Source organism: Nannospalax galili, unplaced genomic scaffold, assembly GCF_000622305.1.
Source record: "Nannospalax galili isolate Female #2095 unplaced genomic scaffold, S.galili_v1.0 scaffold264, whole genome shotgun sequence".
Taxonomy (NCBI): Eukaryota; Metazoa; Chordata; class Mammalia; order Rodentia; family Spalacidae; genus Nannospalax; species Nannospalax galili.
In genome coordinates, this window is record NW_008352391.1 from 1,277,068 (window position 1) to 1,294,199 (window position 17,132).

At 42.7% G+C, this 17,132-nt stretch overlaps 1 protein-coding gene across 3 annotated transcripts in view; it reads left to right on the forward strand.

Annotated features, from left to right (window-relative positions):
- Positions 1-17,132, forward strand: part of Lhfpl6 (LHFPL tetraspan subfamily member 6) — a 265,642-nt gene that overhangs the window by 228,509 nt on the left and 20,001 nt on the right. Inside the window, exon 4 of one of the 3 annotated variants that reach the window (XM_017802283.2) lies at positions 540-697. The exons of the other annotated variants lie outside the window; for them this stretch is intronic. Coding sequence (XP_017657772.1) covers positions 540-598 — 59 coding nt within the window. The 3' untranslated portion in view covers positions 599-697. Of the gene's footprint in view, positions 1-539; positions 698-17,132 lie in introns of those variants that run through there. 3 annotated transcript variants of the gene reach the window in all.

Genomic DNA, 17,132 nt, shown 5'->3' on the forward strand with positions numbered 1-17,132 from the left:
GCTTTTTTGGTTTGGTTGCATTTTTATTTCATCCTAAGTTTTCAGTTTTTAATTTTTATGTTTCATCTTTGCCATTTTTTTTTTTTTTTTGGCTAATGTAATGTGGAAAAACAGCCAGGGGTGGTGGCCTATAATCCCACTTGGGATTTCAGAGCACTTGGGAGGCAGAAGCAGGAGAATCTTGAGTTTGATGCCAGCGTGAGCTACATAGCAAGAGAAACAGTTTTTATTTGGCTTAATGGAGAAAGTCACATTGCTTTCCTCAGGAAGAGCACCGCCTCTGTCCTCAGAAAACAGTGTCAACCACCACCTCATCTGCGTGGATAAAAGCAAGAGACCTCCCTCCATCTGTCCTTCCGTCTTCTAGGCCAAGGCTCCTGAGTTTGGATGAGTTTTGTAGTTGCCATCTATGTAGAAAAGGGAAAAATTGCTGATGCAAAGATTCTGCCCAACGTTTTGTTGTTGTTTCTCTTTTTTAGTAAACTATATCCAGGGGAGATTTTTTAATACCTCGCTTACTCTTTCTTTCCCTGTGATAGAGACATTCTTGGCTGTTTTAACGCAGGCCCCAACTTGCCCGGAATCCTATCCTGACTGACCTGTTGCTGCGGAATGTTCCTGAGTTAATAGCAGAGTGTAACGAGACTTGGAGTTGTGATTGCAGTTTTCTTTGCTGGACCCCAGTATTTTGTGTCTTTTCAGCATAGTGCTTCAAAAAATTGAGTGTCAAATTAAAGCTTGTCTCTTTACTGTTTATTATTCTGTATGTTATTAAACTCATTAAGACTCATTAAGACCACTACCCTGTAGTTTTAATTTCTGCCTATTTGTTGTAAAACTTCTGTTAGACTGGGTGATGAAAGGGGAAAGTTGCTAGCATTTACAGATAAAATGGGATTCTCGGTCCCCCAAGTAGATAATTTGGGCTGCATTTGCAGTCTTTGTCATCTTTTCTTTCTTTTTTCTCTTTTTAGATTTATTTATTATTTTTAGTTTATGTGATTCAATGTATTGCCTGCATATATGTAAGTGCACCTATATCGTGCAATGCCCACGGAAGCCAGAAGAGGGTGTTGGATCCTCTGGAACTGGAGTTAGGGATGGTTGTTAGCCACCATGTGGATGTGGGAATTGAACCCGGGTCCTCTGCAAGAGCAGCCACTGCTCTTAACTGCTGAGCCATCTCTCCAGCCCCCATCTTTTCTTTCAAAAGACCTAAAAAGAAATGAAAGCAGACCCATAACTAGGCCTGACCCGTCTGACTTCACACACTTACTTCCCTTAGGAAGTTGTCACTATTCCTCTGAACGCTGACGCAGGCTGGTCTTCGCTACTTTAGTGACATCACAATTTATGGCACTAATGTGCTAGGGCTCCTAGGGCAGGGGTGGATGACATGAGTTCATGGGTGGGTTTCTCCATGAGGAGAGCCCTAGGTCCATGTTCAGTGGCACATGCTGAGTGTCACAGTCGCCCTCTGCCACTTATGAGAATCCAAGCTTATTTCTACTACCTCTCAAAGGAGACACTGTGGGGCACAGCTTCCTCCCAAAGGTGAGAAATGTTCATGTTGCTGAAGTTGTTGGGGTGATGGCATCAGCAAAGGATAAAACAGGTCACTGTTAACTGTCCTTAGGGAACTTAAAAATAGCAGGGGAGACAAATATTAGAAAAGATAATCTATGTTCGTGATGGTTAGTTTTAATTACCAACTTGACACACTCTAGAATCACCTGGGAAGGGAATCTCTAAGAAGGGCTCTCTAAGATTGGCTGTGGGCATGCCTGTGGAGGATTATCTTTTTTAAAAAAATTTATGTTGTATGTATGAGTGTCTTGCCTACATGTATGTAAGTGTACCGCATGCATGGATCCCCTGGAACTGTAGTTAAGTATGGGTGCTAGGAACCAAACCCAGTTCCTCTGGAAGAGCAGTAAGTGCTCTTAACTGCTGAGATGTCTCTCCAGTACCATTATTTTCTGATGGAGATTTTCTTGATTATGTCAATTGAGGTGGGAAAACCTGCCCACTGTGGGTGGTGCCATTCCCTAGGCAGGAGATTCTGAACTGTGTGAGACTGGAGAAAGCAGGTTTAACCTTGGTATGCATGCATTTGTTGCTTTGTTCCTGATTATGTGTGTGCTATGACCACTCCCTCAAGCTCCTGCCACTGTGACGTCCCTGCAGTAACCTAGAACTATGAGCTGAAATAAACCTTTCTCTCCTAAGTTGCTTTTGTCAGGGCATTTTATCACAATGGGAAATTAAACTAGGATAGTATCTGAAGTATGTTAAACAGGAAAAGTGCAACTGCTTTGGTGGGTGTAGTGGTTGATGTGCTGACATTATTCCACTCTAGAAGGTGAGATGAAGGTAGAGATTGGCAAGCATTTCTTTAAAGAGCCAGAACATAATATTTTCAACATTACAAGCTATATGGTCTCTGTCACCACTGCTCAGCTCTGCAGTTGTAGTATGAAAGATTATGAGCATGTGGCAATATTCCAGTCAAATTTTTTTTTACAAAAAGAGATAATGGACTATCATTGTATCATGTCTGAGCCCATCCAAACAATACCTGTAACATATTAGAAAAAGTTTCATTTCAGATATGCTCATTTATTGATCCATGCAGCTTTTAGGGTAGCTGGTCAGAATTCAAGACAGTGAAAAACTCCTCACTGAACAGCCCTATTCGATTACCCTACAACACTGTGTAAATGTTGTCATTTTCCTGTTGGGTAGTGGAGGAAAGGTGGCAAGCATTGCAAATCCATTGTAAGTCAAATTCACTGCTGGGAGGTGCACATGGCATCCAATCTCCTCCTCCCAAGGTCCTTGCGACAACCTGAGGAAAAAAATTCTCCAAACCCCTGTTTGAAGAATTTTAATGAGTTTATTGGACTTGCTAACTGAGCTTGGGGTGCCTGTTTACTTACAGACAAGCGAGTGCCTCCCCCACTCACGGCTGTGTTCGAAAGTCCACACCCAGACATAAATCCTGTGGCTCCAGACAGCCTTACAAAATGGTGAGAGACCAGCCTCGAGCTTTTCCTAGCTTTTATACCCCTTAGCCCCTCCCCTGCAAGAGGCTATGGCCAACCGATTGGCTGGAAGAGGGAATGGGAGTGGCTTCTTTGAGCATGGGAAGGAGGCGGGTCCATGGCTTGTCATCACAGGGTCAGAGGAACATCCTCCTGGTCACATCCATGGTGGACAATGCTGTTCCCCACTTGGCACTCCCCTTGGACTATTCAGAATGGAGGGAGTAGGTAGCAGTTGAGGGCTGAAATAGGCAGTGAATCCAGCCTAAGATGGGTCACCTCTGAAGCTTCTCTTCCCTTAGACCTTCTGACACTGCTGACATAAAGAAGCTCATTTCCCTACTAGGTACTGTATTAGTTACTTTTCTGTTGCAGTGATAAATCATCATGACCAATGCTACTTACAGAAAGAAGAGTTTATTGGGCTTATGGTTCCAGAGGGATAAGAGTCCATCATGACAGGAAGGCATGGCAGCAGATGTGGCCAGCACAGAAGGCTGAGTGCTCACATCGTCAAGCAGGCACAGGAAACAGAAAGACCGACTGGAAGTGGTCTCTGAAAACCCCCCCCCCCCAGTGAGGTGCTTCCTCCAGTGAGGTCATGCCTCTTAAACCCCCACAAACAGTAGCACCAGCTGGGAACCAACTGTTCAAATACTTGGAGCCCATGGAGGACATTCTCATTGAAACCTCCACAGGCCCTGTGCATTTTCCCTTGCTTACTTTCAGCTGACAGCAGCCTGCCATTATGACCTTAGATACCATGATTCAAGGCCACAAGACCCTCCCTGGGGACTTCCTAGCTAAACCATGGCTATATAGGATTTGGATAGGTAAAGAGTGAGGGTAGGTATGTTTGGGAGTGTATGAAAGGACAGGCTGAAGGGAGATGGAAGGGAATGACCAGGAAGGCGCCTTCTTTATGTTTTGCTTCCCTGTTTGAACAGGTTTCATTCCCAAGCATCAATAATGAATGAAAGGTATAAAGTAATGTTTCATTTAGATTAGAGGTTAAGGAGAACCTCCCAGGGAAAGAACACTTAAACTAACTGAAAATGTAAGTAATAGGCAGGTAGGGGTTTCCTGAAAGGCTTACAGTGTAGGAATCCAACAAGACGCTTCTTCATTCTTAGAGAAGAAAATGGAGAAGGTTGTTGGTTTGTTGGTGGTGAGTTTTATTTTTTTCTTTCTTGTGCATGCCTAAATTTTTCCCATCAATTATTCATCAAGTATTTTTATATTAAGAGCAGAGCCTTGAAGCAATTTTGCAAAAGTAATCACGTTGGTGATTCAAAGACTATTACTCTGCTTACCTTTGTGTGATACTGATTTATAAGGAAGAAAAGAGTATTCAAGGATATCCATTTTTAAAACAGAACCAAGAGTCCGAACAGGCTACAAGTATCTTTGGTATCTAAAACAGAAGTGGTATTGTGAGAAGGTCGATGCCGTTGGTCTCCACACCTCAGAAATACGATTTCTCAGTGGAATTTTAAACATGGATCATTTATGTAAATGAGGACGCTTTTATGTTTAGATTATAAAACTCTGATTCAAATTGACTAAAACAAAGAGAACATTTCACATGACTCATGGCTTCAAGGGCAGATCCAAGATGAGCCTGCAAGCTTGATGAGGCCAGGGTCTCAAAGATGTTGTCTAGGGTCCATGTTTGAGAAGATCTGTCTATAAAATGATTATAGTCACCTGCCATCTCTAGCTGGCTTTATCTCGAATCCGGTTCTCCCTATGGTCGTAATGTGTTCGGCACTTGTGGCTCTGAGCAGCCTTGTTCATGTCAAAAGGAAAGGAAAGCTTCTCCCCAGTAATACAAGGGCAGTGGTCCTCTCTCCAAGCCGGGTCAACCTTGCTATACATGCACTCTTGAACAGATAACTCCTGCTAGGGAACGCCATGTGTAAATTGACTTCTTATGCTCCAGCTGGGACATGCTTAGCGTTTTCAAGAATCAGGCTTTCTGAGAAGCTGGGAAATTTGTAAGTTGCAGATGCGGCAAAGAGGAAAAAGGTATCTTGTTCTGCCTTCCTTTCTCAGATATCGATGCCTTGCGCTCACTTCACAGGTGTAGTCTGGGACAAGGATCCCTAATGTTTTATGCTGTGGAAGGGTTAACAGTGATTTTCTTCACTGTTTGTTGAAAGAGAAAGAGTGCAAGTAATAAGGATAATCCAGTACAGCACCTGCCATGCAATAAAAGCCTGGTAGATATTTGCCACATAGACAGGAACAGCCTTAATGTTTGGCTGTAACTTATAAGGCTCCTGCGCCATATGTGGGTGCTGTGGACACTTCTCCTTGTCCACCAATCTTTAGTCTTCCTTTTACATTCATAACAATAAGTCTAGACATAGTAAGCATACGGGCTCCATAATCAGGTTGTCCAATTGATTTAATTCATGCCTCAGATATCTTCATCCACCAAAGACTTTCATAATTATATCCTTATGATCAAAAGCAGTGTTTCAATTAATTTGTCTTGCTAATTTGCCAAGTAAATTTGAGTAATTATTGCTTTCATTTTGCTGTTTAATTTGATTAAGAAGCCATCGTGTTTCCTGTTCTTGAAATTACTCTGTTGGCATCTTAACTGTACCATAATCTCTAAACTCAGAACATTTTAGTAGTGAAAAGATGAGTCTTTCTTTGTATTTTCAATCTAGGGAAAACCATTTCTGCTGTCATTTGAACAATGACCACATGTCTCTACACATGTCTTTAGCTTGCTGACCCCTGAGTCATGCATTCCCTCCTTAAATCTAACCATACTTGATTTATAAATTATCTGAAGGACACTTGGGTGTCCTAGTTTGTTTCTTCATTGCTGTGACAAAATACTCTGACCACTACCAACTTAGGGAGGAAAGGGTTTATTTAGCTTACATATCCTGGGTCACAGTTCATCTAGGAGCCCAAGGTCAGAACTCAGGGCAGGAACCTGGAGGCAGGAGCTGGAGCACAAGCCATGGAAGAATGCTGCTTACTGGCTTGCTCCCCTGGCCCCTGCTCAGCCTACTTTTTTATACAACACAGGCCCACCTGCCCAGGGGTGGCACCACCCACAGTAGGCTGGGCCCTCCCACATCACTCATCAAGAAGATGCCCTTCAGACATGGCCACAGGCCAGTCCAATAGAGGCAATTCCCCAATTGAGGCTCCCTCAACCCAGGTGTGTCAAGTTGACACTAAAGCTATCCAGCACAGATGGGAAGAAAAATGGGCTTTCTTTCCTCCCTCCCTTTTTTAATTTTTAGCTTTATTTGAGCTTAGTGTTCATGGTCCTTTTCAGGCTGTTTGATTTCTGTTTTTCTGGCTGACACACAGAAGCCTCTATTAGCAGAGACAATAACAGAAAAATCTCTGACTGGACTCTGTGACATTTAATATGACATGCATCATTTTGTCTGTAACTTACAAGGCTCCTGTGCCTTGTGTGGGTGTCCTGGAAGCTTCTCCTGCAGGCAGCCCTGGTGGCAGCTGAGTGTTGTGCTGATGCCATGTTTTCCTGTCTCAAGTAGTGTTAAAGTCTCCATCCCTCAGGTTACCAGGAGAACCTCCCCCCATACTAATGCTTAAGGTAAATTTATTATTCCATTATGAGATTACTGTTTAGGAGGCTAGTGAATAGTAAGCTATTGAACACATCAAGATTTAACCAGAAAAACTGGAGAGATGACTCAGCAGCTAAGAGTCCTTGCTACCCCTCCAGAAGACCTGGGTTCAGTTCCCAGCATCCACGTTGGGCAGCTCACAACTGCCTGTAACTCTAGCTCCAGGGAATCTGATGCCTTCCTCTAGTCTCTTGAGAGTACCCACCCTCACAGTATACACACACACACACACACACACACACACACACACACACACACACTAACAAATAAAATAAAAATGAATCTTAAAAGAAGAGATTTAGCCCAATTGAAGGCCTCTGAAGCAGCCACGGTGTCCTGCCTTCTGTCTGGGCATATGGCTGTTAATGGGACCTATTCCAAACTTTTGACACTTGAGCCACTAGACAGCATTAGAAATTTCTGTGTGAGCCTGGATTCTCTTGACCAAGGCCCCGGTGAAGGAGGTTGTCAGAGCAAAACCAGGCAGCTGCTGTAAATTTCAACTGAAACCCAAACTGTGTGTTCCAAAGACCCCTAGGGGTCTCTGAAATTTAGCTCTAAATGATATGAGGAAACTTCCTTAGGCCAACAAATTCCAGTTTGGCCAGTGATACCTGACTGAGCAAAGCACTCAGGCACCCCTAAGTCAAAAAAAGAACAACAACAAAACAAATAAACAAAAAACTGCTAAAAAAAAAAAAAAAAACCAAACACTTTTCTGGTTACTCACACTTCCTGGTGATTTCAGCATATACCCCAGAAAAGGGGAAAACCACAAATTCATTTCTGAACATTCATTCAACCTGCCTAGTCTAGTAGGTCCCATGGTAACAAAATTAGAGTGTGGACATTTTCACCTTACCACTTAGTAAATGCCTCTTGTCTGTCTAGTTCTGTCTCGTTCCCTAACACATTTTTGCAAGCTCACCTCACCTGGAACTGTGGACAGGACCTTTGCAATTAAAGCACTTAGCTTGGTGTTTGGTATTCAACAGATTCATTCATTTCTTCAGTAAATATTTGTTATGCCCAGTCAAGGGAGCCACACAGAGAAAATAAAGATGACAAACTTGATTCTTTTTTTAAAAAAATACTTTATTTATTATTTTATTTTGTGTATGCGTGTATTGCCTACATGTAGGTAAGTGCACCCATGTCATGCTATGCCCACGAGGTCAGAAGAGGTTGTCGGATCCCCTGGAACTGGAGTTACAGATGGTTGTTAGGTGTCATGTGGGTGCTGGGATTTGAACCTGGGTCTTCTGCAAGAACAATCACTGTTCTTAACCACTGAGCCATCTCTCCAGACCAATGAACTTGATTCTTACAGTCCTTCATATCTATCAGGCACTAAATGAAAGGAAGAAAGGAAGAGCGAGGGGAAAGGAGATGAGAAGGGGGTAAGAAAGGAAGAAGACTGCCTGCTAATTTTTTGACAACAGAAATGGCAGTTTGTATCATGTTTCTGTAGAAATTTGGCAGTTGATACCCTGGTAGGAGTTGTGATGTTTCTCTCCGAGGGACCAAGCCTTAATCACTCACCAGAAAAGAGCCAAGATCAGGGTGATAGTTTAAAGAGCCAAATACTCAGGTAGGTTAATTAAAAAATTACTTTAAAATCTTTTCTTCCTGCAGTATTTTCTGGTTAAGCTGTTTTTATGTGGGAACACTTCCACTCTGGCAGTGATGACTTTTTAAAAAATCTTATTTATTTTATGAGTGTACTTTTCCTGCAGATATGTAAGTTTACACATGTCATGTTGAATCCTCTGGAACTGGAGTTGTTAGCTGCCATGTGGGTGTCCAGAACCAAAGGCAGGTCCTCTGCAAGAGCAGCTAGTGCTCTTAACCACTGAGCTATCTCTCCAGTCCCCATTATGGCCTTTTTAATCCATAGTCAGTAGCTTGCAGCAATTTCTGCTGATGGAATTCAGCAATTTCAGAAAAAAAAAATGGAACTTTAGAAAACCTGTGGGAAGTAACTACAGATGCTTACCTGTTGCTAAGAATATGCTAGTCTCTCCTTTAAAGATCCTTCTGGGGCTGGAGAGATGGTTCAGCAGTTAAGAGCACTGGCTGCTCTTGCAGAGGACCCTGGTTCAATTTCCAGCACTCACATGGTGGCTAACAACCACTTACAACTCCAGTTCCAGGGGATCTGATGCCCTCTTCTGACTTCCTCAGGCATTGCGCAAGGGTGCACTTACACACATGTAGGCAATACACTCATACACACAAAAAAATAAAAAGATAATAAACTATTAAGATTCTTCTTCATTTTTAAATGTGTTTCCTTTATTAGTGGTATGCCTTTTTAGATACAGTATTAAACACTTAAAGAAATTCAGGAAACTGGAGTTCCATCTCATTTTTTTTTTTTGTATTATATGCTCTTTACTCTTTTCTGCTGTCTTTTGCTTAAATAGTTGTTCATTTAGAACACCAATTTTAAATTTATCTGCCCTTGGGAGAGATGTTTTATGTTTCTGATTATCTCTCAGAAGTGAACTTTCATCCAGTGACTCTGACCATGAAGTTTGTTAAAATGGTCTGTGAGTACTATCTTTAATAATCCTCAGGTTATATTGAAACTTCCTGGTAGTTAGGACTGGGGATGGTTTGTGGTGACCCAGCTGACTCCTGTAATGTGATTCAGCTCCCTGTGAAAGTCATCCCCTACCTGCTTCCTGCCTCAGGGGATTATAACTGAAAAGACTGACAGGTTTGTTTTATTATACCATCTTACCTAATTATATAGTCAGAATGGTAACACTTAGGAAAGACATTCCACTAATGCTACTGGCAGATTTGTCTACATGTGGACATTAAAGGAGAGCTCCTTCTAATTTGGGAGTTGCTCGATTTTGTTTTTTCAGACAGGGGCCACACAGCCTACACAGGCTTCAAACTCTGAGTCCTCTTGCCTATACTTATAAAGTGCTGGGATTATAGGCACACACCACCATGCCTAACTCCAAAGCATTTTATTACAGTTCTCATGTCTAAGGAAAATATTTCTGTCCCCGAATTGAGGGTTCATATTGGTGTGCTTACTCATGGGTGAGTGACCTTGCTGTGTGTGTTTGCTTTTTCCCCATATTAAAAGACAGAAAGTAGCCACTTGCTCTCAGCAGGTTCCCCCCAGTTAGGAAGAAGCCATTTGTAAACACCATTGATGACTAACTCATCAGCAGTGGCATCTCTTTGTTATGCAAGGAAACCACAGCTCAAGTGCATAGGCCTGTACACAGTAGTGTAGTTAAGGTTGTGAGTACGGCTGTCATTCATATCTTGATCAACACCAGCTTTATTAATGAGCACAGCAATTGCCAGAGACTGATTTTTTTTTTATTTTGTTTATTTTTTATTTTATGTGTCTGAGTGTCTTTTGTCTGCATGTATGTAAGTGCACTCATATCATGCAGTGCCTACAGTGGTCAGAGGAGAGACTTCGGGTCCCCTAGAACTGGAGTTGTGGGTAGTTTTTAGCCATTATGTGGGTGCTAGGAATCAAACCTAGGTCCTCTGGAAAAGAGCCAATGTTCTTAACCACTGAACCATCTCTTCAGCCTCCAGAGACTGATTTTTATTGGTGGAATCAGTGTCTTTTTAAATCACATGATGAATTTTTAATTTTTTTAAAGATTTATTTTTATGTGTATGAGTATTTGCCTGCACGTATGTATTTTCACCACGTGCATGCAATGCCTGTAGAGACCAGAAGGCATCAGAAACCCTGGAACTGGAGTTATAGATGGTTGTGAGCTGCCATGTGGGTGCTGGGAACTGAACCTAGGTCCTTTGCAAGACCATGTGCTCTTAACCACTGAGCCATCTATCTCTCTAGATCCAGCACAATGAATTTTTAAAAATGGACTTTCATTGATGTAATTAAAGATAATTAAGCCAGTGCACAACTTTAATCCTAGAACTTAAGAGATGGAGGCAGGCAGAACTCTGTGAGTTCCAGGCCAGGAAGTGCTACATAGTGAGACCCTGTCTTAAAAAAAAAAAAAAAATTAAAGAATGCTGAGTGTGGTGGTATATGCCATTAGTCCCTGCATTCAGGAGGCAAAGGCAAGCAGATCTCTGTGAGGATGAGATCTGGTCTACATAGTGAGTTCTAGGCCAGCTGGGAATGCAAGGAGACCCTGTCTCAAAAAATTCTCCATACACCAGGGCATGGTGGCCCACACCTTTAATTACAGCCCTCGGGAGGCAGAGGCAGGCAGATCTCTGTGAGATCAAGGCCAGACTGGGACTAGGGAGACTCTCTCAAAAACAAAACAAAAAACAACAAAAAGCCTGTTTTGTTTTGTTTTTTAATACCTAAGATTGAAGATTAGCTAAACTATCCAGAGAAACTTCCTATTTTTGCATAAAAGGATGTGAACATCCATCCAGGAATAGATAAGTGTGAGTGATATTTAGAATATGAGGCAACCAATATGTCATAGGTTCTGAGCAATGCAAACCAAAGCAAATGCTGGCCACAGCATTGAAGCAGGCTCACATGGGACCTCTTGTACCAAAGCTTTAACTCTGGTTTGTGGGACGTGAGGCTACCATTCTAAAGGGGAAAAAAAGAGCAATGGGCTATTTGGGGAACTTTGGGCAAAGGCAATTTCCTGACCAGAACAGGTACATATGTCAGTGCCCTGACAACTAGTCCATCTTTAGTGCTGCAATCCAGCTACTATCTTCTTCTTAGATTGGTGTCCAGAGCCTGATCATTCTTAAAGGGTTCTGTTTTCCTCTTTGGTTTGGAGGATGCATGCTTGTGTGTTGAGGAGAACGCAGTTCTGCTTGGCTCTTGCAGCATTTGCCTATAGTGGTTTTCTCATGCAAATTGGTGGACCAAATAGTTTGAAAGATAGAGTTAGGTTTTAACTAGCTCTTGAACAGTTTGATGAACCATTTGTGTGTCTTGTTTTTTTTTGAGTCAAAGTCTCCCGGCATGGTTCAGGCTGACCTTAAACTTGTGGTATTCCTGCCTTTTTTGCCTCACAAATCCTGGGATTACAGACATATGCCACCATGCCTGGAGATATTTTATGCCTGCTTTCTGGCTGTTTTTCAAAATAAGTATATGTGTAATAGGATTTAGTCTGAGGCAGGCCTTCATTTATACCTTGGAAATGAGGTCTTAGAAGACTATGTACCATTTGCCTCTCTAATATTTTCTCAGTGAGTATTGGAATTTACCAAAAAAAAAAAAAAAAAAAATCACAAGATTGGGCTTGACCAAATTGGATTTAGTTATATTTCCAGGATCTGCCTTCTAAGCAAGGGGAGATCATTAAGAAAAACCTCCTAGACTGGGGCAGCTGGCCAGCATCAAAGCCGCATCTGCTGCCACAAGGTTCCATTTAACTGAATACCTACAGAGATCTTGCAGAAGCTGCTTGGTGGCCAACAGAAATGTGACCGGTACAGACAGGGCAGGCAGGCAAATGCCTTCCCAGTGGAATGCCACCTCTCTTCATTCAAGTGTGATGCCAAATTGCTCACAGCCATGGGTCACAGTGAGCAACAGCACTGGGGGCCAGGCTTGGAGCCATCCCAAAAATCAAGGAGCCAAATTTTAGGAAGCCTCTGCCTTCCTAAATAGATACAGACAGAAACTAAGGGGTAGTAATCTTTATCATCTTTATTTTGGTAAACTGAATGAAGCCTCACTGGTTATCTTGCCATCCCCACATGGAGATCGGCCTCTATGTCACTTCGCAGTGTGAACACAAGGCCAGCACTGTTCGCTTTGTACATAATACAGCCCATGTCATCTGAACAGCATTATCTCTAGTGAAACTGAAGCTGGCTTCAATGTTAAGTGGCAAGGATTAGTGGTACCTGTGCTGACAGGTACTGAGATGGCCAAGACGACAAGGGGGAAATCACTTTTCTCGTAAAAATGGTGTGAAGATGTACGTTAATGGATGTGTCTGATGGGTCTCAGAACATTGTGGGGACCATAAAAGTTCAGAAGCTGTTCTACCCATCCTGGTTTTCTTTAACACTTAAACTGAAGATTTACTGCATTTCTGGAAGAACCTGCGTAGTTTGGGTACCTTGGCATCTGTGCTGCGAGAATCCTTAGTGGGCAAAGCGTCTTTACCTTCTTTCTTGTGATTCTGTGCTTCTTGCTGGAATCTCAGGATAGAGTGATACAGGACCTTGATTCAGTGTACAGTGTAGAAGGAAGGACCCTGGATGGCTCTGACACTAAAGAGAAACAATTAGGTTTGGTGTGATACGAAAAAGGAAACACTAGGATCACAATGTAAGAGGAAGTGATGTGTCATTGTTCCTGTCTGTTTGCCAGATTTCTAGACCTGTTCTGATTGACACATTTAAAGATATTTTTTAAATTTTTATTTTATGTGTATGAGTGTTTTGCCTGCATGTATGTAAGTGTGTGCAATGCCCATGGAGGTTGGAAGAAGGCTTGTTGGATCCCATGGAATTGGAGTTATGAACAGTTAAGCCACCATGTAGGTGCTGAGTCCTCTGGAAGAGTAGCAAGTGCTCTTGATCACTGAGCCATCTCTCCAGCCCCTTTCTTATAGATTTTAATGTATCTCAAATGACTTAGAATACCCAATACAATGAAAATGCTATACAAATAGTTGTGATACTCTGTTATGTAGGGGAGAATGGAAAGGAAAATGTGTATACATGTTCCATGCAGACACTACTTTGCAGGTGAAGAGTACTTTGATTTTCAGTAAGTTGAATCTGTGTTTCAGTGACTATTGAGATCTGACTATATGTCCAAATGGTTTGCTGAGGAAAGATGTTGCTGCTTCTACCCGCCCCCCACCCCCAGCTTTACATTTCTTTGCGTTGGGATCTAAAATTACTTTGTAAAAAATTAAAGGCAGGTGCTATGGTTTTAATGTTAAATGTCTGGCACAGACTTATGTATTTGAACACATTGTTCTTAGTGTGCTGTGTGAGAAGTCAAGAAGGCTTTAGGAGGTGGGGCGGGGCTGGCAGAGAGGTTGCTGAAGGCAGACCTTTGATGATGCAACCCATGCGTCTTCATTTGGTTTCTATTGCTGTGATAAAGCACTGACCAAAACCAAGGTGAGGAGGAAAGGGTTTATGGCATCTTACACTTCCAAGGCACAGTCTATCTTTAAAGGAAGTCAGGCAGGAACACAGGGCAGGAACCTAGAGGCAGGAACTGAAGCACAGACCATGGAGGAATGCTGCTTACTGGCTTATTCCCCTGATTTGCTCAGCTATGTTTCTTAAGTAGGGGGCAGGGGGTCCACCTGCCCAGGGATAGCACTCTCTATAGTGGGCTGGACCTGCCTATATCAATTAGCAATCAAGAAAATGCCTCACAGACATGGCCACAGGCCAATCCTATAGAAGCAATTCCTCAGCTAAGGTTCCTTCTTAGTAGGTGACTTTAGCTTGTGTCAAGTTGACAAAAACCAACCAGTTCACCACCCTAGTTATGGTTTAGCTCTCTCAGCATCCTGTTCTGGCTACTATGTAAGGAGCATGGCCACATGCTCAGGCTGCCACAGAGCAGCTGTGCCTCTCCTTCCCCACCTGATGGCCTATAATCTCCTGAAACCATGAGCCAAAATAAATTCTTCCTCCTTTAGGTTGTGCCTGTCAGGTAATTTGCCAAAGAAAGGAAGAAAAATAACTTCTTAGGTTGTGTAGACTGCATACATAGTCTGGACTAAATTTTGGCTAAGATTAGCCCAGCAATTCTAGCCTGCTTTAGTTTGGGACACTACAAATTACAAACAGAGCAAACAGACTAGTCTCATGCTGAGCAGAACACATTTGAGAGATCCGGGAAAATCGCTTCGGTGCCCTAGACAACTGTACTCATGAGTAAACACAGGAGGTGGCTCAGATCCAGGGCTGGCAAGCCTTGGGCCAAATCTGCTCTGCATGTTTCTGTAAATTAGGTTTTATGGGCAGGCAGGCAGCCATGTTCATGGACATATTTGTATCCGTGATTGTCTTTGAACTAAACTATTTACTGGCTGGCCCTTTTCAGAATAACATGGCCAACTTTGACCTGTGTGATCCTTTTCCAAAATCCCCTCAGTGCTAATGTCCATGACCTTGTGACTCACTCAGTGATAGAAATAAGATTAAATGAGAAAGAGAAAGGAACACAGAAACTGAGGTGGACACACTGGTTCTTGGCAAACCTTGAATTTAGGAAACTCTGCTGTGTTTAGGAGTCATCCCTCCACAGTGACCCCTGATTCCCATGACCCTATCTTCCTGTCTTGCCTCAAGCATTCACCTCCACTGCCTGGGGGCCACTTTGTGTTTAACCTGTGGTCTTTTCCTATGGAGCGTAAGCTTCAGTTGGGTGAAGTCCTTCAATTGTATCAGCTGGAAAAACTCTCCTTGCATGGGAAGCTCTATGGAGTCTAAAACTAGTGCACCTTGCCAGACCAGAGGCATTTTGTTGAGGAGAATGAGCCTGTTGTGCCCCTGGGTGCTGCCATGGCACTCTGTGACTTTTCCCAGGGGAGATGGATTGGCACTCCGTTCCTACCTAGGCACTGAGAGCCAGCACGCAGGTCTGCTTCACCTGTGGCTTCACAGTCAGATTACAGGATTAAGTCTGGAATGTCATCTGAAGTTTAAGTGATTAATTTGTAGGTTGTTTACTCAGTTGACTGCAATTAGCTGTGGTTATCTTAAATGGGATGCAGTCAGAGTGCTGAAACACCAGAGTGGCCTCCCTGCACACTCCTTACAGTGTCACCCTTGCAAATGGAGTATAAGGGAAAATTAATAGTCTGATTTGGAAACTTTCAGAATAAAAGTGGCCAATGGACTGAGGGTGTAGTTCAGTGGTAGAGTGTTTGCTTAGCTGGCTCAAGTCTCTGCATTTGATCCTCCACAATGAGGAGAATCAGTCAGCTTGGGGATATGTCAGTTTTTCACTTTGCAAGCCATAAAATCAGTCATATTTATTAACATCTCTCTGTGTGTGTGTGTGTGTGTGTGTGTGTGTGTGTGTGTGTGTGTTGTATTTACATGTTCTTGTGGGGGCATGTACCTGTGCATGCAGGTATGTGTACATGTATGTATGGAGGCCAGAGGTTGACGGCTGTCTGCCTGGATCTCTCTCCATCTTAGTTTTTGGAGAAGGATCACTCACGGAATGAAGAGCTAGATTTGGCTAGACTGTCAGACCAGTGAGCACCAGGGACCTGTCTGTCTTTGTTCTCCATCCCTGACCCCACCCCTGGGGTTACAGACACACCCTGCTGTGCTTGGCTTTTATCTGGGGATTGGGGAACTGAATTCAGACCTTTGGGCAGACACTTCGTGGATGGAGACTTCTCCCGACCTACATATATTTATGAGTTTCCACCCAGGTTCCTTAGTAGATGTCATCACATTTTCTTCATCATTCTGCATCTCCCTCCTGCCCCCTTTTCTTCCTCACAGACACGATGGTGTTCTACCTCAAAATACTTAGGTCATTCCTAAAAATAACATTCTCTTACCTAGTAACCATTAGGAAATTAACATTGCATCACCATAATGCCTGTATCCAACCTACACTTTCTACTGAGATATTTCCTCTACAGCATTATCACTAGAAGAAATAGGATTTATTTTCCATTTTTTTTTTCCTATGGACTTCGGGCATTATGGTTTTCCATTTGCAAAATTTAACAGACACTGCTCAAAACTTTCAGGGCAGGTGGTGTAGCATACTGGTAAAGCACTCTCCTGGAATGCATAAGGTCCTGGGTTTGATCTTTAGCTCTGTAATAAAAAACTCTCCAGATGCTCAAAATAAAAAATAAATAAATAAAACAAAAAGCTTGTTTTCTAAACCTTCACGCTGCATTTAGAAATTGTTGAGACTCCAGGCTGACAGCAGTGTCTCCTGTGCTGGGTGTGTCTTGGGCAAACAGCCTTGTGTCAGGTGCAGGTTCTACTTGGAGGGAGATGCTCATTCTTCCGTGAACTTGAGCAGCTGTGCAATGTGGGAGCGCAGGCAGGTGAATTTCTAAACTGATGGTGCCCCCTCACTGCATTTCCTTGGGGGGCAATAAACGGTACTAATCAACAGACAAAATCCTGCTTTTTGTGTTTTGTTTTCTTTTTTTAATTTAATCCCTCACCCCAATGGCGGAACTAAAATATTTCCTTGGAGATAAGAGAAACACAGCAGAGAACATTAAAATTATGGCCATTCAGCAAAATTTCTACGGGAGCCTGGAAGGAGAACGTACACCACTGAACATTATACAAGCAATTTGTTATTCAGAGAGCTTTCTTCCTTTGGGGTCTGAGACCTCTGTAATATAGACTCATAGTTGAACAGTGTCTAAGCAGCTGTGTGTTGCCCCTAGTGTCACTCTCTCTCCTATAGAGCCCTCTTCTTATTCCTTCTACTCTGGCTACAGAATGGATTAGGCTGCACTCTAAAACATTTACAAGGCTGGTATAT